Source organism: Lepidochelys kempii, chromosome 3 (assembly GCF_965140285.1).
Source record: "Lepidochelys kempii isolate rLepKem1 chromosome 3, rLepKem1.hap1, whole genome shotgun sequence".
Classification (NCBI taxonomy): domain Eukaryota; kingdom Metazoa; phylum Chordata; order Testudines; family Cheloniidae; genus Lepidochelys; species Lepidochelys kempii.
The window spans coordinates 15,485,886-15,510,755 of NC_136382.1; the positions used below are offsets into that span (position 1 = coordinate 15,485,886).

The 24,870-nt window shown below is 41.6% G+C and overlaps 1 protein-coding gene across 20 annotated transcripts in view; it reads right to left on the reverse strand.

Annotated features, from left to right (window-relative positions):
* SUPT3H (SPT3 homolog, SAGA and STAGA complex component) overlaps positions 1–24,870 on the reverse strand; it is a 470,436-nt gene that overhangs the window by 240,079 nt on the left and 205,487 nt on the right. Inside the window, exon 1 of one of the 20 annotated variants that reach the window (XM_078852050.1) lies at positions 17,695–17,713. The exons of 17 other annotated variants lie outside the window; for them this stretch is intronic. Coding sequence is in view for 1 of the 3 variants with exons in the window: in XM_073335782.2 (XP_073191883.1) it covers positions 12,494–12,522 (29 nt within the window). In the remaining 2 variants the exon portion in view is untranslated. Of the gene's footprint in view, positions 1–6,157; positions 6,177–12,493; positions 12,567–17,694; positions 17,714–24,870 lie in introns of those variants that run through there. 2 more of the 20 variants (XM_073335782.2, XM_073335785.2) reach the window with 2 other exon arrangements.

Consider the following 24,870-nt stretch of genomic DNA (forward strand, 5'->3'; position numbering starts at 1 on the left):
TGTGAGGGAATTTCCCGGAGTTTTATTAAGTATATATCAATGGTTATATTTATTCATATGGATAGGCACCAATGTTAATGTAGGTTTTCCCTTATATGCCACTCTTCAGAGCCCCATCTCCCTTGACACCCCAAAAACCCCTATATCCACAGCTGATCCCAATAGAGAGCTGCACTTAATATTCTCCCCAGCCTCTATAGACCTATCCCTGCCCATGTTTTCCTTATATATCTCTGCTTCCCACAACATTTTCCACCCCTCAAGTTCTCCCTGAATACCACCCTCCCTATTTCCCTACTACATTCATTTTTAATTGTCAGTATGTATCAAATGCAGAGTATCAACATTTATATAGCAACATTACCAAAGTTAGTCAATACTTACTGAAGTATTAACAGAAAACTGTCCTGTGAAACACTATTGTGACAAATTTGGGCCTCAATCATATGCTTTGAATCTGCACAGAGTCCCACTGAAGACGAGGATGTGGAAATAAAATTCAAACAAGTGTGAAACAAAGCAATTTTAATCTTGCTTTAAGTGCAAATCTTAGTTCAGCTATACCTATAAAGCTGCTATCGATATGTCCATAACATATACTACGTATATATAAATATTTTATACACACACATGCAACAATTATAGCAAAGCTGGTGTTCCATTTTAAGCCCATTTTCATTTGTTTATAGCTTGCTAAACTTTAACTTTTCCGGTTAAAATTTTCCATGCCTCTGACTGAATATTTTTTGGAACTTTTCAGGAAAAACAGTTTGGCTATTTCCAAGAATGATTTTGGGGGAAAATAAGTAGTTTTGCCAATATTAAAAAAAAAAATGTTCCAATAATTTCTTTCCAGAGCTCTAGTGTTTGCAAAACTTGGAGAAGCAAACTGAGATTTGGCAAGAGGGTATTCCTTGGGGTCAGTGAGGTGTTGTTTTGCTGTCCTCATGAAAATCCACCCAGATTTGGCTGTGTTATAAGACTGAAAACCGCCAGGTGTACATTCTCACCTTTTGAAAGCTTGTTGCTACAATCTCTGAACATTCTGCCTACACTGAACATACTTGAGCCCCCAGACCTTCTTCAATACCACACTGAATATGCTACAGCCCCAAAGAGCTCCATAATAGATCAACCACACTAGGATCCTAGGCACAGAGTCAGCGCTCCAAACAGGGGAATGATGCAGCACAGTTACAGCAGCTGCCACCACCTCTTGGTTAGACGAAGGCAGGGTTATTATAAAGAAAGTGACAGGTGTGAGCTCAGTTCCCCTTCTCCTCCTTGGCTTTTGACAGATGTGGTGAAAGTGTCTCTCTATCCTGTTTGAATCTACTTTTAGCATTGAGGGAATGTGTGCTACATGCCAGGAAGAGTCCATGAGTTCTGATCTGAGCTCTTCCACTGACAACCATTTTGTGTAATTCACAGCCCTTACTACTAAGGTCTCATGCCCCTATACTGGGAGGCAGGATACTATAATTCCTCCCACATTTACAGATGGGATAACTCAAGACTTTGCACTAGGTGAGTTATGGTTGAACTGGGTATAGAACTCAGGAGCCAAATTCTGTGTAGCAACAGAAGGTGCAGAACAGAAACCTCCCAGATTCTGGAAGCTGAGCTAATAGTCAATGTAAGTTAGAGCAGCGCAGAGGCAGCTTATAGATTTCTCCATATTCCAGTCTCTCATACACCCCCTCCTTACTCTACGCTGGGGACTTTGAGGAGAAACATTGTAGTGTCTTGCATACCGGACTCAACAGTGCCTGTTCCGGGGCCGGAATCAACAGCTCTGGATGAGTTGCCAGGGTCTCAGAGTGGCCTGGTGTGGGTCACACTCTGCTAGTGTCTCTTTGCCCCATGGACCTCAGAGATTCAGATCACCCTATCTGTCGTCTTCTGCTTCTTTCTCAGCACCTGTGATGAAGAGCAGTGCCGAGAGGCACTTGCTGGAGTGATCTTCTTCAGCATCTGGGATGACAGACAGTGCCAGGAGTCCTGAGAAGCAGAAGCAGCATCCTTTTTTGGCACAGACGATGTGGAATGGCACTGAGCCTCCATAACAGAAGCCAGGGTGCTTCTTATTGAGGCTGAAATACTTGGTGCCTAGTCGGAGTGACTCAGCTCTGACGGAGGGCAAAGTGCTGCCTTAATGAGGAGGAACCTAAACCTGGTGTCCCTGTTTTTTGGTGGGGGCCTGAAGTCTCTGCAGATTTTGCAGCAGTCCCACACATGAGCTTTCTCCAGGCATTTAAGGCAAACAAATCCATTTCTTTTGTATCTTTTCATTTGGGATTGCTGTCTCTGCTATTCCCTTTCACTAGCAGCTGACACAATCAGAGCTCCTAGGGAGGAATGGGAGTAGAGAAACTCAAATCCCTGTCTGTGAACAGAGTATTTATGTTCAGCCCTTCCTGCAGAGGGAGGAAGGGATGAAGTAGTCTGCCACAAGAACTTAGTATGCTCTAAAATTGCCTCATTGATAGGTAAGGCCACCAGCTATGGCCCGGTGGTAGCTAAAATAACTACTTAAGGACACAGGCAGGAACATTTCATGAAGGACCCGGAAACTAGGATGAAACCCCACAAGTTCCAAAGGGACCACAGGACAGGTGGAGGACCCCAATGATCTCCTAGCCACATACCTAATCCCATTCCACAAGAACCTCAAATCAACCCTGGGTACAACTGACTAGCCAGGGAGAATCATGACTGCCTCCATGGCCAGGAAACATAGAAGCCAACCTCTGATTCAAAATCATCCTCTGCAGGCCTGGGGGGGGCCTCTCCCAATGGAGAGAGGTCTAGATGCTGCCTGAGCAGAGGAGTGCTTGGACGTTGCACTCTACTCTTATCCACATGCTTAACAGATTTAGGGGCCGATGAGCTTCCTCTTTCAACGGTTTGACTAGAGGTCCTGTGTCTCTTCGTAGGCATCAGAGGGGGGGAGGCATCAGAGAGGGAGGAGGTGCCAGGTCTCAGGTAAAATAGGAGGCACACTCCTAACAAGCCAAAGCCCTAGGTGCCAAGCCAGAGCAGCTAGGCTCTGAAAGTAGTCTCAATCAGCAGAAACTTCAGCTTGGCTTCTCTATCTTTTTTAGTCCTCTGAAGTCTTTGCAAATCTGGCAGCTATCTCAAATATGTGATTCCTCCAAACACTTCAAGCAGCTTGACCAAGGGTCACTCACAGGCATCAGCATTGAACAAATAAAGCAGGGCTTAAAGCCCAGTGATAGAGACATTCCTCTGTACTGAGAAATGGAACCCCAAACCAGGGAACTGAAAAAAAACCCTGATTCTGTTTATCAACACTTACCTAATAATGAACTATAAAAACTAGAAAAGGAGTACTTGTGGCATCTTAGAGACTAACAAATTTATCTCCGCATAAGCTTCATGAGCTACAGCTCACCTCATCAGATGCATGCACTAGGCAACTGTTTATAAGAATTTACAAGTAAAACATTGAAAGCACTTGCTAAGGCAAACCTAGCAATTCCAGTTATCACAGTTGGTTAAGAAGGATGGAAGGCGGATTGGAAGCGGCTCTGCCCTTTATATTGACATACAGTGCTGCGCAGAAACAGAGGGCATAGAATCAGAGTTGGAAGGGACCTCAGGAGGTCATCTAGTCCAACCCCCCCCTGCTCAAAGCAGGATCAATCCCCAACTAAATCATCCCAGCCAGGGCTTTGTCAAGCCTGACCTTAAAAACCTCTAAGGAAGGAGATTCCACCACCTCCCTAGGTAACCCATTCAGTGCTTCACCACTCTCCTAGTGAAAAAGTTTTTCCTAATATCAACCTAAACCTCCCCCACTGCAACTTGAGACTATTACTCCTTGTTCTGTCATCTGCCACCACTGAGAACAGTCTAGATCCATCCTCTTTGGAACCCCCTTTCAGGTAGCTGAAAGCAGCTATCAAATCCCCCCTCATTCTTTTCTTCTGCAGACTAAATAAGCCCAGTTCCCTCAGTCTCTCCTCATAAGTCTTGTGTTCCAGACCCCTAATAATTTTTGTTGCCCACCAGTGGACTCTTTCCAAATTTTCCACATCCTTCTTGTAGTGTGGGGCCCAAAACTGGACACACTACTCCAGATGAGGCCTCATCAATGCTGAACAGCAGGGAACAATCATGTCCCTCGATCTGCTGGCAATGCTCCTACTTATACAGTCCAAAATGCCGTTAGCCTTCTTGGCAACAAGGGCACACTGTTGACTCATATCCAGCTTCTCGTCCACTGTAACCCCTAGGTCCTTTTCTTCAGAACTGCTGCCTAGCCACTCTGTCCCTGGTCTGTAGCGGTGCATGGGATTCTTCCGTCCTAAGTGCAGGACTCTGCACTTGTCCTTTTGAACCTCATCAGATTTCTTCTGGCACAATCCTCTAATTTGTCTCGGTCTCTCTGTATTCTCTCTCTACCCTCCAGTGTATCTACCTATCCTCCCAGTTTAGTGTCATCTGCAGTGTCATCCCTGGCTGGGATGATTTAGTTGTGGACTGGTCCTGCTTTGAGCAGGGGGTGGACTAGATGACCTCCTGAGGTCCCTTCCAACCCTGATATTCTATGATTCTATGATCTGCAGAGGCACTGACGCCTCCCTGACAGGTACCACTGAGGGACAAGTTTCCAATAACTGTGCATGGGGCGTTCTCTCACCACGAGTGGAATGCACATGTACAATCACTCAAAGATGAAAAATGAGATTCTGGGACAGGAGGGAGAAGAGAACAAGATATTGCTGGCATAAACAGTAATAAGCCACAGGCATTCCTATAGCTAAACTTCTGCTGCCACTGCTTCCAGAACTTCTAAAAGGAAAAGACTTCATTCTTGAGGACAAAAAACCCTCTGGAAATATTATTTTATCTTCCTGTAGTGAGAGCTACTGGAGTGCATATTACAGTAAAATCTTCACCTTCCTTAGACAATTAGAAGTCAGTACTGAAGTTTGCTTTCATGAACAATTCAATTCAATTGCACATAATATAAATACATCAAAATGAATTACAAACAAAAATGCAATTTCAAAAAATTTAAATTTTTATAAACTTCCTTTGTAAACTAATGCTATGTCTCTATTACATTTCTACATATTTCCTCATGCTCAGTATGCTCTATGTATTATTGTGTTGAAAAAGGCCATTAATTTCCACACAAAATACTAAGACATAATTAGACCCATATCTGACAAATCAATCTCTCTCTCTCTGTGTGTGTGTGTATAAAAATAAATAAATACTGAAGGGAACTTGGCACACAAGTCCCACTGGAAGTAAATTCTTTAAGCCTCTAAATTCTTTAGGTGCTTTTAAAATCAACCCCAAATAATCTTTATGGGAAGTGGTGCCACTGAACTCTGTTGGGTTACTCATGTAAGGATTTGCATGTTTACAACCTTTACTTGCTCATAATGCATCTGATTCTGTAAAGTACCTGAGTCTTGAGACTTGTGCGCCTAAGCAAGTTAGATACCTTAGAAAACCTCACCCTCCAAAGATACAGTGGATTTGATCCTGGCTTTACTTATATCAATGTAAATAAGGTGTTACTACTGAAAATCAATAGATTTATACCAATCATCAAAATGTAGGACTGGAAGGGACCCTCAGAATGTCATCTAGTCTAGTCCCGTGCACTCATGGCAGGACTAAGTATTATCTAGGCCATCCCTGACAGGTGCTTGTCTAATCTGTCTTAAAAACTGCCGAAGATGCAGGTTCCACAGCATCCCTAGGTAATTTGTTCTAGTATTTAACTACTCTTACAGTTGGGAAGTTTTTCCTAATGTCTCACCTAAATCTCCCTTGCTGCAATTTAAGCCCAGTACTTCTTGGCCTGTCCTCCGTCGATAAGGAAAACAATTGATCACTCTCCTCTAAAGAACCAACTTTTACATACTTGTAGACTGGTCCCATGTCCCCTTTAGCCTTCTCTAGACTAAACACATTTTTTTCGATCTTTCCTAATAGGTCCCGTTTTCTAGACCTTGAATCATTTTTGTTGTGCTCCTCTGGACTTTCTCTAAATTGTCCACATCTTTCTCGAAATGTGGTGCTCAGAACTGGACACACTACTCCAGTCGAGTGATGAGTAGAATGGAAGAATTACCTCTTGTGACTTGTTGACAACAATCTTGCTAATACATACCAGAATGATGTCCGTCCGTCCCCCCCTTTTTTTTTTTTTTTTTTTGCATTAGAACAGCCATACTGGGTCAAACCAATAGTCCATCTGCCCCAGGATCCTGTCTTCTGACAGAGGCCAATGCTAGATGCTGCAGAGGGAATGAACAGAACAGGCAATCATCGAGTGACCCATCCCATCATCCACTCCCAGCTTCTGGCAAGCATAGGATAGGGACACTCAGAGCACAGGGTTGCATCCCTGAACATCTTGACTAATAGCCACTGATGGACCAATCCTCAATGACAGTATTATACTGTTGACTCATATGTAGTTTTTGATCCACTAGAGCCACCAGATCCCTTTCTGCATTTCTTCCTAGGCAGTCATTTTTCATTTTATATTTGTTCAACTGGTTATTCCTTCTTAAGTGTAGTACTTTGCATTTATCCTTATTGAATTTCATCTTATTTATTTCCAGTATGTCAAGATCATTTTGAATTCTAAGCCTGTCTTCCAAAGTGCTTGCAACCCTTCCAGCTTGGTATCACCTACAAACCCTGTAAGTTGTATCCTCTGTGCCAGTGGTTCTCAAACTTTAGCAATCCAAGGACCCACATTTTAGGCCCAGGCCCCGCTCCATCTCTATCCCAACTATTCCCACCCCACTCCACACGTGCCCCTGCTTCCTCTTACCCGCCCCCTCCTCCTCCCTCCCAGAACCTCCTGCACACCACTGAACAGCTGTTCCATGGCATGCAGGAGGCACTGGGAGGGAGGGGGAGGTGTTGATCAGCGGGGCCAGCGGCCCTGGACATGATTCCGCCCCCTCTCCCGAGTGTGCCCTGTCCCCACACCATCCCCTCCCTCCCAGCGCTTCCTGCACGCTGCTGAACAGCTGTTCCCCAGCATGCAGGAGGTGCTGGGAGGGAGGGGGTGGAGTTGAGGGAGGGAGAGGGAGAAGTTGATCAGTGAGACCTGCGGATCCCCTGGAGTACACTCATAGACCCCCAGGGGTCTTGGACCCCAGTTTGAGAAACATTGTTCTATCCAAATGATTATCCAAATCATTTATGAAGATATTAAATAGAATCTGATCCAGGACAGATGCCTGTGGGACCTCACTCAATATGCCCTTTAAGCTTGACGGTGAATCACTGATAAATACTCTGAGTACTCTTCCCACCAGTTGTGCACCCACTTTACAGTAGGTTCATCTAGGCTGTATTTCCTAAGTTTGCTTATGAGAAGGTCATGTTAGATGGTATCAAAACCCTTACTAAAGTTGAGATATGTAACATCTACTGCTACACCAATGTGAAGCTGGGGTAAGTGAGATTAGAATCAGAACCTTGGTATACAAAATTGTTACATTTCCAGTTAAGCGTTTGAAACATAGATTAATTGTATAAATCCTTATGACTGCCAAAAGGAAAAATATATAATTTACTCCAGTTGTAGAGTATAATATGTTCCATTTGCTCATTCACAAAGGGCTTCAGTTTGGATCAGGAAATAAATTAGACAGTTGTCTTTCTAGAGTACGCAGACTGGATTGTGATCAGTTATTTCTGTTCTCTGTAAAGTTGGGAAAAAGTTCATCTCCAGTCTCAACAATATCTCCAAATACAAAGGGAATTTAACAAGGCCAAAAGAGATGAATTTTCAGTTTGCTCTCAAGAGAATAGGACAAAAAAGTGATGAGGAAAGGAGGAAGTCAAAACATAATTCCACTATATATATACACATTGTAAGTGTTAACTGAGTGTGGAAATCCCTAGCTATTTTCAATCTATATTAAAACCACAAGACAATTACAAAATACAAGCTAGTATAATTTTTTATGTAAATCTTGAATTTATTACTTTTCAATCATTTGAAATATTCTATTTATATTTCTGTAAGAGAATTCCTGTATGTTCATTTCTTTAAAAGTCAGTTTCAGAATTATATGACAGATTAAGCATACTTTATGATAGACTAAACTCTTTACAGAAAAAAACTGAGGTTTTGATTTTAAAAATTCCTAATAATAAATACCATCTAGTGGCAAAAGAAATTTAAAAACCACATGACTACAGGTAGGCTTCTATACCCATCTTCAAGCATCTAACTAAAAGGCATGATTTTTTAAATATACTGAACACTCAGCAGTTCCCAAAGATGTCAATGGGAACTTCAGGGTGCTAAGCACTTTTAAAATGCATGCCAGGCATGTAGATAGCAGTTATTTTCATTTATTAATCCTTGCAACAGCTCTCACAGATAGTTATTTCCCCATAACTAAAATGGATAAGGTAACAGACACAGAGAGGTTAAGTAATGTGCTAAAGGCTAACACAGCAAGTTACTAGCAGAGCTGTGAATCAGACTCTCCTCAGTTAATTAGACCACACAGCCTCCTAAATAAAATAATGAAGTAGCCTTCAAGATTAATCACCTTTTATGCCACCATTACTTTTCTGTGTGTGTAAAAGAACTTTATTCACAAGCAGACACATATAGAATAAATCAGTCCAAATAGCAGGACTATAGTCCAAATATAGCATATTCGCTTAGGATAGGTTTCAGAGTAGTAGCCTCATTAGTCTGTATCAGCAAAAACAACGAGGAGTCCTTGTGGCACCTTAGAGACTAACAAATTTATTTGAGCATAAGCTTTCATGGGCTAAGCAGTGTATATATTACAGCACATGAAAAGATGGGAGTTGCCTTACCAAGTTGGGGGGTCAGTGCTAACGAGGCCAATTCAATTAAGGTGGAAGTGGCCTATTCTCAACAGTTGCCACTTCCACCTAATTGAATTGGCCTCGTTAGCACTGACCCCCCAACTTGGCAACTCCCATCTTTTCATGTGCTGTAATATATACACTGCTTACTGTATTTTTCGCTCCATGCATCTGATGAAGTGGGTTTTAGCCCACCAAAGCATATGCCCAAATAAATTTGTTAGTCCCTAAGGTGCCACAAGGACTCCTCATTGTATTTGCTTAGGATAATTACCTTTTAACTTCAGATTGCACTTATACAATAGCTACTAATTTCTGAGGGTCAAAATCTGCACTATGATGTACCATTGCCCAATATCATAAGTACATTATAAATACAAAAATAAAGCTTTTAAAATATTTTATTAATGCAATCTATGCAACATGCTCCCCTAGAGTAAAAAACTAGAAATCCTGTGATAATATCTTTTCAGGAAAGCCAGCATACTGTCATATCAATGCTGTGCTCTTTTCCCTGCTTTCAAACAGAATACTTAAATGTTTAAAAATGTTATAACCCACAATAATCTGTTCCAGGCACCAATGAAAAGGAAGAAAAAAATTACAGAAGTCAAGATGTCGCCTGGAAGCACTTTATGGCAAACATTATAAAGATAACACAGAGCAGAAAAGCCCTAGTTCAATCCATTATAAATACCCCATTCTTCTTAAAATCACAAAAATGTATTTATACTTAAGAACTCTTACATGCTTTTTCCTTAAAAGACTTCATTTAAGTACAATTTGGCAGGATTTTTGGAACAAGAAAAGAAGAATTTTATAAAATATTGATGTTTTAAAGTCACCCTAGTTTTGATCTATTTGCTATGAAAACAAAAGCAGGGAGTTTGGAAGATGACCACATCCGTGTTCATTAATTATAATTTGGTTCCTGACTTTGTCCCAGAAAGTGCTCCAGCAGCTCTATTCAGCTTTAACACTGTATTATCATGAAGACAATTAAATCCTGTTGAAAAAAAGTAGGATTATTTTCTACAATTTACTAATGCACGTATATTGTAATGTTTAAGAGAGGGAAACAAACAGTAATTTTATGAAGTGTAAAAACCTAGGTCTAAGGGAACATTAAGGTTGCAAAAATCGAACACCTGAAAACTAGACAATTCCCAAAGTTAACGTTCATCCGGTAACATTAATAGAAGCACATTGCAGAGTTGGTTGAAATTGGAATTTACCTTCCATGGGAAATTCTGTCATTTAAAAATTTCCTTTTGTCACAAACCAGAACAAAAAGCCAAAATTCCAGAAAGTCTCCACCACTTTTCTTTTATTTTCTTTCCAAATATCAAAGTGACGTTATCAAAGCTTGATTCTGACTTAATTGCTTCACTTTTTTAATATAAAAATCAAAATGATAAAGTTGAAATAAAGTGCTTCAACCTTACTGAAACAAAATATTCTGATCATTATCAGCTTTGTATATTTCATGGTATACAATAATATAAAAATAATATGCTAGTTTCCATTTAAAAACGGAAGGAAGAGTAGAAAATGCTATATATGCACAACATATCTAAGAATCTTTACTTTTTGTAATTTCCTAATATCTCCATGCTTTATACTGTAGCCATACCAATATAACAGCAGTAGTTCTTTGTATTTAATTTCCTGTTTTATTCTACAGGATAAAACCAAAAAGTGACAAAGAAGATAAATGTCATTGCTCACACAGAGCCCAGCTGGAGTCAACAGGGAGCTACGCAAGTGCAACAATTTACCCATGTGCTGTCAATTGCAGAACTGAGGCCCACAATACCTCCCACCACCAATCACATGCAGAGTATTCTGATCCTCCTGTAACCAGCAATCGCCATACTTTCTACAACAACAAAATGCTCAGGAAAGCTTTGCAAAGAATTCAGACCAAAAATTCATTACAATTTCAACTCATAAAGAAATAAAAACAGACTTCCCTGAACCAACCTGACATGCATTTTAGTAAGTGGATTTAGTAGAACGTCAACATTTAAACTGCATTTAATGAATATTTGAATTCGGACTTGTGATTTCAGTTTACAAATTTTCAGTTGTACAAGCTTGGCTGAATGAAATCAATGCATCAAATGTTTGCTTTTAGGGTGTTTATTTTTTCCCAGAGTTCACTTTGCATTGCTGTCTGAATCTTATTTAGCAGTGCAACAAATTCTTGTATATATTACAACATTTTGGGGAACACATGAGCTCTGTTTTCATAGTTATTGTATATCTACAATATGTGATTTGAAGCAATATCTCTGGAAAGTCTTAATTCCTCTAGCTATTCTAGCACCGAGTATAAAAAAATAATGTTCTGAGGGCTCAAAAATTAAAAAATATATACCTAAGCAAACACATATACAAGAAGTTTTATCCCCAGCTGTGAAGTGCATTACGAAGCACATGGCTGAGGGTCAAGTATCTGCTGCAGTTAAGTATTTTCTCTCAACAATTCCACACACTGTAGAGTTTCTTTTATATGTAGGAGTAAATAAACCATTCCCAGAAGTTTTAATTTAATCCTTATTACTTTTATTATTAAAATCAATATTTCTGTGGTCACAGTAGAAAGATGAGGTACGTGCAATTTGTCAAGAATTTGCCGACATGTGCTGCAGCCAGACCAACATCAACACATGCCCAGTAGGAAGTAGTCTTGCAGGTTATTGCACTGTTGAGCTAAGACTCACACAAACTCTGCTAGTCTCCTTCACTCCATATCTAATCCTTGGTCCTGTCCTGACACACAGGCCAGCCGACCAACCACCACTCGGTCCAAAGGCCTAAATATAGGTATGCACAGTATCCCCACAACACTCCACACTGCCAATCTCATATTGAGTATTCTGGTACTCCTGTATCCAACTATCAGCCTCTAACGGTCAGCTCTTTTATAATTCAGGGAAGCAATAACTGACATCCTCCGAAGCACACTAGGTTTGAGAGGATGCTGAGTGGTGTTTAACTGCCTCCTTGGCAAGGACTAACTTGCCAGACCATGCAGAGGTTGTGATGATATAATCTCAGAAAGGATAAAAGACAAGAATTCATGAGCAGAACACAATTACAAAAACAACAAACATGACTGAGCATACACAGAACACAACCACAGAACCCACAGCACCATACATGGAAAAGCTGACAACCAAGCAGCATGGGCAAGAGGCAGGACCATAGCCCCAAACCGGACCTTATGGAAATCAGGAAGCCTTTCTATCTGCTCAATATAGTAGACTTCCGATCAAGGGGCATTAACCAGTGACGTCACCACCATGGCCAAGCTCACCAGACAGATTTCCCCATCAAAACCTGAAAAGAAAGCCATTGGTCTGCATGCTATTCCTCCTGGTGAAGACTAATCAAGGCAGTACAGCCAATGAATGCAGTACCAAATCACCCACTGTCTCAAGTCAGGGAGGTAGGGGAGAGGGGCAATAAAGGAGTTTTCTCTCCCGCTCTCCATCCTCCCATTGGCCCAGACAAGCAATGCCTGGCTTCATGGGCTGAGCTGAATTACCCCAGGAAAAGTGATGTTTTCCATTCACTGAAGCAATTCTAAGGTAAATATGCAAAAAATAAAAGTGATCAGAGTTACTTGTTATAGAAAGTAATTGTTGTTTCCATTCATGCGACAGCCATTGGAACTTCATATACTTTTCTTTCCACCTCTGCATCAGAAGCCACAGGTGCTCTGCTGTGGAAGCAATACAGAGGCACTCTTAATTTCTCCTGTTACCACGGAGCTTGTCAGATAACAGCTTCAGGAAGTAGTGTAGTAGTGAGTTTAGTTTATTTAAAAAAAAAAAAAAAAAGCTGGCTCCATTTCTCTGTCCAGTCACAGCCATTACTTCTTAGAACTCCAGCCTGGCATCAATGATACACAGGCAACGGTTTCATGACTGGGTGATTTGTGAGGTTTACTTAAGCTCTGCTTCCTTGAAAATGTGTGGCATCATACCAGAGTTTATTTAGACCTAATTATCTTGGTCATAACATGTAAGTTTATTGTTTATGATTTACTTGGATAGCCTTCTTGGGTAAAGGTAAAAGCAAGTGGGTGACAATTTACAACATATTCCAAGGCAGGTAATAAGACGCATGTGGTTGGACAGTTGCAAATACAAAATCCCCTAGTTTAGTAGTTCATGGACACCAATGGTTTCTGGAGCATGTTGCTGGTAGTGCATTGAGAGATGGATGGTAACATGGTGCTGGCTCTCCTTGTTTCCAGCTGATACATCATATGTAATGTATTTTAGCTTTACTTAATATTTTCCTGTTATTACTAAATGTAGGCAATTACTGTGCTTGCTACAAGGAGGTTATTCAGTTGCCAACGGCAGGGGAAGTGGTCCTTATAGCTGTGAATGGGAAAAGAGACTCTACAAGACAACCTCCTTATTATGATGTAATTCATACCTAAAAAAGTTTGAGAACCTTGTTTTAGCACTTTTATTTATTCCCCCTTCAATGTAATTATGTTCTTTGGTTTTTCATTGAAAGATCTGCTGACATGTTGACCATCATTACAGAACACAAAGGAAAATGTGATAAAATAAATGAGAATAAGAATTAAACTTCTTGACCTATTGCCATAGGTGGGGAAAAGCTCCAAGTCATATTCTTTCCTAGCTAGGTCTCTCTCAGTAGCTGGACACAAAGGAGAGATGCATATTCATTGAGATCAAATATGTGTGGGTGATATTGGCTCAGTTCTTTTCTAGGTTTATAAAATATTAGTCCAGTGATTCTCAAACTTTTGTACTGGTGAGCCTCTGAGTGCCACCTCCCCTTATAAATTAAGAACACTTTTTTTGTATATTTAACACCATTATAAATGCTGGAGGCAAAGTGGAGTTTAGGGTGGAGGCTCACAGATTCCGCCCCCCCCCCATTGTAATAACCTCACGACCCCCTGAGGGGTCCTGACCCCCAAGTTGAGAACTCCAGTATTAGTAGATCACAGATTTACAAGTGAAGCTCAAGATCACTCATGATAAAACAAACAGAAGGACACAGCTGATGCCTGCACAGCTGGAACATCAATCCAAGAAAAGGAACTAGAATCATAGTCATTCAGTAAGAGGAAAGCTGTATTTCTTAAAGGATTGAATGTTATATGACAATTTTATAACAGCAGCATCTAGAAAATTGTCACAACTCACAATATGCTTGCTACTCGAGCAATTCTTTTAGGCTCCAATTCAATAGTTTCTAAGATCCAAATTCTCTTAACATGCACATAGAGTTTGTCCAGAATTTGGATAATGGAATGGAGAGTATGCTTATAAAATCTGTGGATGACACCATACTGGGAGGTTGCAAGCACTTTGGAGGACAGAATTAGACTTCAAAATGACCTTGGCTGAAATCAGGAAGGTGAAATTCACTCAAGCCAAATGCAAAGTGCTACACTTATGAAGGAAAAATCAAATTCCCAACTACAAAATGCGGAATAACCAGCTAAGTAATAGTACTGCTGAAAAGGATCTGAGGACTATAGTGGATCACAAACTGAATGAGAGTCAACAACATGCTGCATTTGCAAAAAAAGCTAATATTGTTCTGGGGCGTATTAACAGTCATATCATATAAAAGACTCAGGAGGTAACTGTCCCGCTCTACTCAGCAGTGGTGAGGCCTCAGCTGGAGTACTGTGACCACTTCTGGGCACCACACTTGAGAAAAGATGTGGACAAATTAAAGAGAGTCCAAAGGAGAGCAACAAAAATGACAGTTTAGAAAACCTGACCTAGGAGGAAAGATTTAAAAAACTGGGCAAGTTTAGTCTTGAGAAAAGACAACTATGGGGGGAAACTAATAATATTTTTCAAATATATTAAGGGCTGCTATAAATTGTTCTCCATGTCCACTGAAGATAGAAGAAGGTGCCATGAGCTTACTCTGCAGCAAAGGAGATTTAAGTTAGATATTAGGGAAAAAATTCCAACTATTATGGTAGTTAAGCTCTGGAATAAGCTTCCAAGGGTGTTTGTGGAACTCCCTTCGTTGGAGGCTTTTAAGAACAGACTGGACAAACATCTGGTAGGTTTATTTGGCCCTGCCTCATTGATTCTATATCCACTTACTGCATATTCTCCTACCTTCATGTTGCCTAAAAGGAATCTGAGGAGGTACATCAAGTTAACTGAATGCAAGTCGCAGAAATGGAGTGAGAGCCTATAGAAACATTTGCAATACAAAAACAGGTTCATTGTTCCATTGCCAAACTATTTGCGATTATATTACCAAATTCTGCACTTACGTACACCCATGAAACTACACTGAATTAAACATGATTGCAAAGATGTAACTAAGGAAAGAATTCTGCCCATGAAGCTCACATGTACGCTCTACATTTTAAATTAATTAATTTACACATTAAAAACATAGAGTAAAGGAATATTAAGGCTGCAATCAAGTACTCAAAAGATAGGAAATGGCAGAATTAAGGCTGCCTATGCAAACTTAGTTCAGCCTCCTGCATTTTGATGCATTCTTTATTTCCATGATCACAAACTATTTTTTCCCCAGGATCCCTGCCTCATTCAGGGCACAGAATGGACTGTGCTCACTTAATGAGCAGTTATTCAAAGTTACCTTTTCTTCTGTTGTTCAGTGTGTGGACCCAGGATTTATTTGGTGGAAACTAACCAAACCATGCTCTGAAGAAAGAATTATTACTTTCTTCATAGGTGTTTCTATAGCACTTATTACCAATTTCCCTTATTTTACAGATTGGGAACTAAGGCCAGAGATTAAATTCAAAATCTCCAGTAATTCCAGGTGCCCAATTTGACACACCTGGAACCTGATTTTTTCAGAGTAGTTAGCATTATATAGCATTTTACATATTCAAAGCACAGTTTCCACCCCATGGTCTCAAATCAGGCACCCCAGGGGAAAAAAAAGGGAACACACAACTAGTGACACCTCTGAAAATGACTTGCCTAGCATCACACAAGACCTGTGGCGCAGAGGCAGGGACAGAATCTAGTTTTGCATGGCAGCTTTCAACTGCCTTAATGATGAGATCATGCTTTCTCTTCCTACAAATCCCTATCTCATTCACTACTCACCTTCTAACTTCTACAACAAATGAGGCAAGGGTCCACAGCCTTCTTCACTACACAGTCCTGATTCATTGCCAGAGCAGGTCCATCCTGGGCAATGAATGAGGCAGGGGTTCCATGGAAAGATAGTATGTAACCCTGTAATTAAAGACTGTATCATAATGCATATGCATGAAGGGGACAAATTAAGGTTGCACACTTCTGGTTGCTTGACTTTGCACCTTAATATTCTTTTAAAGTAGTTTGTGTGTGAGTGCAGGTTTTTTAAAAAGCAAACTGAAAAAAAACAAATTGCCCATGATGATGTCACATGATGCAATCAGCAGGGTTGGAACCTCTGGGTCCACCTGAAACAACAAGTAACTGATAGCAATATGAGGTTGTCATCCTCTATATGGACCACACAGAGGAATGGGGGCACTTTGCCAGAGCGTTTCAGAGATATCAGCTGAAATCAGAGGAATGGTGAGACTCAGGAATCTTGGGTTTCATTCCAGGCTCTGGAGGGGTGTGCGCACAAGCTGGCCCATTCACCTCAAACTTGTACTTTTCTGTCCTATCTCCTCCACACTGCCTCTGCCCCATCTCCTTGACCCAGTCCTATTCTCTTCACTTAATCAACTCTCAGTCTCTACTCCTCAGGCTTCTCATCACAGTCCATCTCCTTGTCCAAGTTCTAACATCCTCTACAGACTCCGATCCCAATCCCTGCTCCCAGGCTCTTTGTCTAGCCTGTCCCAGTCCCACACAACATATTTTTCCCCAGCCTCATTCTTGGAAACAGCTGAACCTTTCTGGCTGAAATTTTCCTAAAAAATTCAGTCTGAGAGACACCCAAACATGGCAAATTTCAGCCAAAACACGTATGTTTGACAAAGTTATAAGCAACTGGAAACTGAATTTGATAATGGGAAGTGTTAGGAAACCTTAGTAGGCAAGGGTGCTACCAGCCCTGCTTATAAATCCCTTTGTAGTCCAGGCCCTATGCAGTAGTTAGAGAGAGCTGGAATGGTCCTGCTTTGAGCAGGGGGTTGGACTAGATGATCTCCTGAGGTCCCTTCCAACCCTGATATTCTATGAAAACCTGTATCTGTTCTCAGACCCTACAGTCAGTTTAGACAGCGCATAAAGCAAGAATCTTTCAGGTAAGAAAAGTTAATTGCTGGCTACTTTTAGGGCATATCCTAAGTCTCATTTATTTCCCAGCCTATCCTTTAACTTTGGAGGGGGGGGCGATCTCTTTTCCCTTCATATGTGCCTCTTTCTATCCATTCATCCATGGTTCAGAGTTAAGTAAGGAATTAATCTTTTTGGTAATGGGGTGAGTTGTACCTTATGGAAAAATCTAGCAGGAGAACTGTTTCTAGTGGCAGAGCTGGAGCAAGTCCAGCCAGTATGTTGCATGCCTTCAGAAGGCACTAAAGGCTGGGTTGGGGTGTGTCCTCCCTCATCCTCTCTCTGACTAGAAGGGAGGAACATACTCAGTGAACTGATCCTTGCTGGGAGCCTCTCAGAGATAGAGCAAGGCTAGGTCTGCACCTGTTTTTCTCTCTTTCCCACTTCTCCAAGACTAGGAGCTCCAGAGAACCAGTCCTTGAGGGGATCCACAGATGTGAGGACTGCCATGGCTGTGCATTGGAGGAGTGGGGCTTAAAGAGAAAGGGCATGTCCTCTGGATCATTTTCGGGATGGTCCCATCAAGACAATCCTGTTTGCCTTATACCTTGATCCACAGAGGACAGTCCCTGTTTCATGGTCTCTTCTGGCAGCTGTAGGAACTTCTCCCTTGTTCACGTAGAAGAGTCCTGAGGAGTTAGGCCACTTGGAGCGTGGTAGCACAAACATCCTCTTCTCTTGACCTTGGAACCACTGTTGGGATCAGCCATGCTATAACAAAGATACATATGCTCTCAGTGCATCATGTGCAGCTGCACAAAACTAGGTGAAAGAGCAGCAGGTCCCCGAGTCCTAAAACAGAATCTTTCTCCAAGGCTCAGTCAACCTGCAAGGATTACTGTCCCTCCACCTGCTGGCAAATGACTTAAGGGACAGCTAGACCGTAGTATACAATAGGAGACATTAAAGTAAAATAATAATAGTAATAAAAGAATGATCCATCTCTATCTGCTGATTGGGAGAAACCATAACCCAGGTGTCATGACTGGTATGGAAGATCATAGACAGATTAAGACCATGTCTACACTACAGGTGCTATAGCTGCATAGCTAGGATGCTGTAGCTATGCCAGCAAAACCCCATAGTGTAGATGCAGTGTACAGTGATGGAAGGGGTTTTCCCATCACTGTATGAACTCCACCTCCCCGAGAGACTGAAGCTAGGTCCAAGCGTTCTTCCATCAACCTAGCAGCATCTACAATGGAGGTTAGGTCAGCCTCGCTATGGTACTCAGGAGTGTGGACTTTTCTTACCACTGAGAGCTGTAGCTTTGTTGACCTATGTTTTAAGTGCAGACCACACCTAAGTGTATTCTCAAAACTACTATTAAACTGATATGTTTTTTCCTTTCCCTCCCCGTCCTTTCCCCCTACACTCACTATATGGTCCAAAAAGGGAGGCACAGTAATAGAATTCTAGTGGAATCCCTAGTACCTCAGACAGATGGAAATATAAACCATGGGGTGATTATACCGTGCAATCATGAGCCTGCTTTGTATGCTCAGGAAATTCTCATGAGTTTTCTTAATGAAAAAGTTGCTAAAAAAAGATTTGCTGTAAATATCTTCTGAGCCATGACAAAGTACCTTATAAAATATAACCATTCATAAACAGTCAAGCCTCTGGAATTAAAACACTGACACTTTCTATTAAAAGGTGCTTAGTCACAGTTCACTAAATATTTACAACGAATCATTTATTCTGTAATTGCATTGACTTTACTGTAGCTAGCAAAACTCAAGAAAATTTTCTGTATGTGCGTGAATGACTTGTGTATGCAAACCACAGCTTGCAAAGTCAATTTTTATGGGGCACAGAGACTTTCCCCAGTAGGTGCTCCTTTTCAACAGCTATCTATGGGCAATTTTGCTTGGGTTTCCATTGAATACAAAGGCTCTCAGACTAACTTTATTTTGTCATAAGTTTTAGAATAAAGGGAAAACAGATAAAACCATCAAATTCAGCATACCGCAAAGTTTCACAAAAATATTCAGATACAAATCCTGGGGTCCTTACTTACTTTTTACTCTGCCAAACTCTCACTCAATTCAATAAGTTTGAATGAGTAGGGGCCGAATACCTCTTTGCTTTTATCAAACGAATTATTTCTATAGCCCTTCACCTCTGTGTAATCAGAAAAAAAACATGGGATTTGACCCATAGACATTTACAGCTATTTCACCACAGGAATACAGAATTGTTTTTATTAAAGTATTCTGATGGAGCAGGAGTCTAAGTAACATGCACTTAAGCTCTCCAACACAATATATATTCTTTTCACTTTTAAGGTAAATTAGGTACTTATGAAAATAAACAGGTCTCTGTCAAAGATGCTGGCTTAATATTATCAGAAAACAGGGGAGCTTCGACACTCAGCTCTGCCAACAACATACTTTTGTATGTGCTTCTCCTAAACAGAGGTTACTAGTTGGGTGAAATGTGGTGGTTTTGTGATGTAGGAATGCCTATCCACTAAGGATTAGACTGAAACCACCAAATTTATTTATACTGCAACTTAAATCTGATTTGAACCCAACTCTCCAGATGTGAAAGTCCTCTGCATTTACTCCTTCCAGCACAGTTTATACTTTTTTGGAATGTATTTGTAAAGAGAGTGGAATTTGTTATAGATTTAATGAGGAAGAAAGTCACAGATCCTAATATTTAGGATTTGTTAACTCTGCAACCTATAATCATAAAGCAAAATTAAAATTCAATTGAGAGTTGGACAAAAAATTATAGAAGGTATTACTTGCAAAAGATTCCATCAGTGGACAATTCCATCGCAGCAGTAGGTAAATACTGTTTAGACACAGGTTACCAGTCTTGGAGACAACCCGAGTAAACAATATTAGAAGATTTGTATAATTAGAGTTGCCAGGAATGCCCTCTCGAAAAGGGACCCTGGCAGCTCTGGTCAGCACTGCTGACTGGCCCCTTAAAGTCCAGTCAGCGGCACAGGCAGGTTCCCTACCTGGCTCCGCGTGACCCCCCGGGAAGCTGCTGGCATCTCCCTCTGGCTCCTAGGTAGGGGGACAGCCACAGGGGCTCTGTGCACTGCCCCTGCCCCCAACACTAGTTCAGCTGCTCCCATTAGCCAGGAACCATGGCCCATGGGAGCGGAGGGGACAGCGCCTGAAGGTGGAGGCAGTGCAGAGAGCCACATGGTTGCACCTCCACTTGGGAGCCAGAGGAAGATCCCAGCAGCTTCCCAGGAGCTGCCTGAGGTAAGCACCACCTGGAGCCCGCACCCCCTCCGGGCACCCCAATCCCCTGTTCCAGCACAGAGCTCCCTCCTGCATCCCAAACCCCTCATCCATAGCCCCAACCCAGAGCCCACACCCCCAGCCGGAGCCCTCACCTCCCCCCCCCCGCACCTCTGCCCCAGCCTGGAGCCCCCTCCTGCACCGCAAACCCCGGCCCCACCCCAGAGCCTGCACCCCCAGCTGGAGCCCTCACCCCCCCCACACCCCAACCCTCTACCCCAGCTCAGATACCTCTCCTGCACCCTGAACCCCTCATCTCTGGCCCCACCCCAGAGCCCGTACCCGCAGCCCTCACTCCCCCTACACACAACACCCCAACTTCCTGCCCCATCTTGGATCCCCCTCCTGCATCCTGAACCCCTCATTTCTGGCCCCACCCCAGAGCTCATACCCCCTTCCACACCCCAACCCCCTTCCCCAGCCTGGAGCCCTCTCCGGCACCTCAAATCCCTCATCTCCTGCCCCACCCCAGAACCCATACCCACAGCTGGAGCCCTCATCGCCACTTCCCCCCAACCCCGCACCCCATCCCCCTGCCCCAGCCCGGTGAAAATGAGCAAGTGACGAGGGTTGGGGAGAGCGAGTGACAAAGGGAGGTGGATGGAGTGAGCAGGCCGCGTGGCCTCGGTAAAGGGGCAGGGCAGAGGGCAGGGCAAAGGTCTTCAGTTTTCTGCAAACAGAAAGTTGTCAACCCTATCTATAATAAATATCAGGGTTGGACCTGTTAAACACTGGACTCCAGTGACAGTTTTCTTGAAGGGACTAAACAGATATATAAGGTAGCATCCTGAAAGAAATTTCTCTCAGAGAACTATTATTATTATTTATTTGAGTAGTGCCATCACTGACAGCAATGTCATGAAAGCGTTAGATGTCAGGGCAATTTTGGCAATTTTGTCAGTAATGACTTCTGGTTACCACAACTGCTGCTTTCAATTCCTCTGGTGTGTCTAATGCACTTTAGAGGCCCAAAAATATGAATTATCCATGCACATCAAGAAGAACCCATATCAGCTACATAAAAAGAGTTGAGGATAATAAACAACTGAGGCTGTTCAAAGAAAAGGAGTACTTGTGGCACCTTAAAAAGAAAAGGAGTACTTGTGGCACCTCAGAGACTAACCAATTTATTTGAGCATGAGCTTAACTCTTACCTCTTACCTCTGAGACTCTTACCTCTTACCTCTGAGACTCTTACCTCTGAGATAAGGTTTGTCAGAGTTGTGAATCTGTTCAGGAGCAGGGATGCCTTGGCATCAAGATGTGCCCTGATGAAGTCCAGTTGTTGGACAAGGATTAGAGTGGATTTTTGTTAGTTTATCTGTAGCCGTAGATCCTTGAATAGTGTGATTGTCGTCTGGACTGTGTCCAGTACTTCTTGTTGAATTGGGTTTCGAGAAGATCATTATTCCCTGTTTATATAGGTGTGCTGCTACAACCGCTAGGGTTTTGGAGAAAACTCTTGAGCAGGGTGTATGGTATTATGAAAATAAGCATCTTGGAGGTTGAGGGCTGAAAACCAGTCCCCCTTTTACAGCGCTGGAAGCATCATGCCCAATTTGACCATCTTGAACTTGAGTGCATATGAACATGTTGAGATTCCTGAGATCCAAGATAGGTCTCCATCCCCCATCCTTCTTCTGGGTCAAGAAGTAGTGGGAGTAGAACTCCTTCCCCCTGTATTGCGAAGGTACTCATTCCACGGCACCTAGTTGTAGAATTTCTTGGTGTAACAGGTGCTCGTGAGAGGGGTCCCTTAAAAAGGACAGGGTGGGGTAGGTGTCAGGAGGTAAAGGGGATGGTATATCCTGATCGTACAATCTCTAACATCAATTGGTCCATGGTTATTGACACCCAGATGTGGTGGAACGGACAAAGGTGATGACCAAAGCATGAAGATGGATCCGGTGAAAGCACTGCCAGGAGAGGGAGGTTGACCAGACCCTCGACCAAAACTTCAAAATTGTGGCTTGGATGGAGCCAATTGAGAAGTCGACAGTTGAGATTGAGGTGCTCTCTGTTGCTGCAACTGTTGATGTCGTCTTTGGTTCTCATATGGTCATTGCTGCTGTCAGTTAGAAGAGGAGTCTCTGAACCTCTGATAAGGTTGGTACCTCGACTTCGCAGGCAGGGTGTAGATCCCCAGAGTGTGCAGAGTGGCTTGAGAATCTTTCACTGAATGGAGCAACTCATCCGTCTCAGCTGAGAACAACTTCTCTCAATCAAAAGGTAAGTCTTCAACCTTGGTTTGGAGTTATTTAGAAATGACCGAGGACTGTAAGCAAAGTTTGTAATGAGGGTCAATTCCCTGATTGCTTTGGTGCAGCAAGCACCTGCAAAATGTCCATATTTCACACATCCATTGCACCGTGTGCCTCTGACTAGACAAGCATCATCTCTTAGGATCTCACTTTTTCCACAGCTTGTGCATGTAGGCTGGAATTTGTCCCTCTTATCCTGGGGGTTCTCTCCTCGAGCCTCAAGTGTTTTATGAAAATGACTTACCATTCCAGTGTCTGTCTACAGTTCCTAAGCTAGTTTCAGATTTTTTTTGTACACATTGCTGTCAGCTTCCCCATTTTTCGATTTGTATTATATAATATTTTTATTTCGGTTTTCATCTTCCCAACAGTCTGGTGATTCAAAGAACTGTTCTTTTACGATTGTGAAACTGTAGGGCTTTTGGTGATATCTAATAGAGCATTCTTAATTTCACATTATTGTTCATAATTTTATGTTTAAATTTCCCTCCCCCTCAATTTTGCTCATGACCATTTTCAGACTTTTTAAAGTACCAAGTATATATACATATATATAAATTACTGGTTGGGACTATATTCTTTTGCACTTGTGCTCTACCATCATTTAGACACCAAAAGTATGGGTTTATTTCTTAAAAGTTTGGCTCTGTGTATATAAGAAACTTTACAGCAATTGTGGTAACGTGTTGAAAGTCTAAATAACATTGTAAATGCTAAAGCAATACTGTTCTTAAATGAAAATATTTTATGCCATTAAAAAGGGTTTTAAAATAAAAATAGTTTCAGCCCCTAATGTTGCAAACATTTAGGCACATGCTTAACTTAAGAATATGAGGAGTCCCAATGAAGTCAATGCGAATATTCATGTAAGTAAAGTTATATGCTTACTTAAGTATTTGCAGGTTCAGGGCCTTAATTTTTAATAATGTTTGTTTTTTATCTATAGCAGTTTTGTAAAATTCAAATAAAATACTCCACCAGAAGTGGCATTATATATATTATCATAACCATTCATTGGGTAGGGCAAATCGGTGCGACCGCTCTGGGCCCCCGCACTTTGGGGAGCCCCGCAGGCCAGTGCGATTGGCCAGCACAGTTGGTCCCAGAAGACACAGGCACAGGAACTAGGGGTGCAGGGGGTGCTGCTGCATGCCCGGGGTCCCAGCTACTGCCCCATGCGCCACTGAGGGGGGCTGATTTGTCCTGGGCCCCACATTCCCCTAGGGACAGCCCTGTATATTATATATAATATAATTTATAGTAGTTCATTATAAATTTTAACCTCAAGTTGCACTAACAAAAATTTTCAACTTAGTTTTACTAAGCCTCCACTTGATTTAAATCTTTTATTTAAAATCACTCTACCATGCACCATGGAAGAAATATTATTTTTTAGGGTAGAAGGGTAGAAAAATCATCAGTGATCAGAGGCCAGCACAAATGCTATGCGCAACTTAAGTTCCACTAGAGCTTTCTTTTGAGGATACAAGTGGTACATAGTCGTTATGTGGGTCCTGTTGACATGGGTGCATTTCACCCTAACTCCACTCACACAATACATACACACAAAATATTTGTTTAAAAATTATTTTGTGCATCTATACGATATACACACACACATATATATAAATCCTGAGTTTTGAACCAGTGTCAACTGGCTCAAAATAGTGAAATATAATCAAACAACAAGAAAGAGGCTTAGAAACTATAAGATATAAAGAACATCACACATTTGTCATTTTCATTTCAACACAAATTAGTCTGTGTTTGTGTGTGTGTTTGTGTGTGTGTGCGCGCAATAATTTTAAACAAATATTTTCAAATATTCTTAGGGAGGGTTTGTTAAGATTGATTACACCAAGTTTCTATGAGCCCCTTTAAAAACATTTTATATAATATATAAGATACAAAAGGCATTCTGAACTAATAATAGTATAGTAAGCAGCTCTTCCAAAATCTCAAATAATTTGTAAATTTTTTGTCTATTAGTAATACTTTGTCTGACCAACACCACATGTGCTAACCATATAAAAATGCCAAAAAGGAATAGTATCTGACAACATGAAACTCTTGAAATGTATCTCAAGTAATGTGACTTGACAAAGCTTTGGATTAATATCTGGCCATCGCAACATACTTTAATTCAGAACAAATTACATAAACATTACATAGTGTGTGACAAATACGTAAGAAATA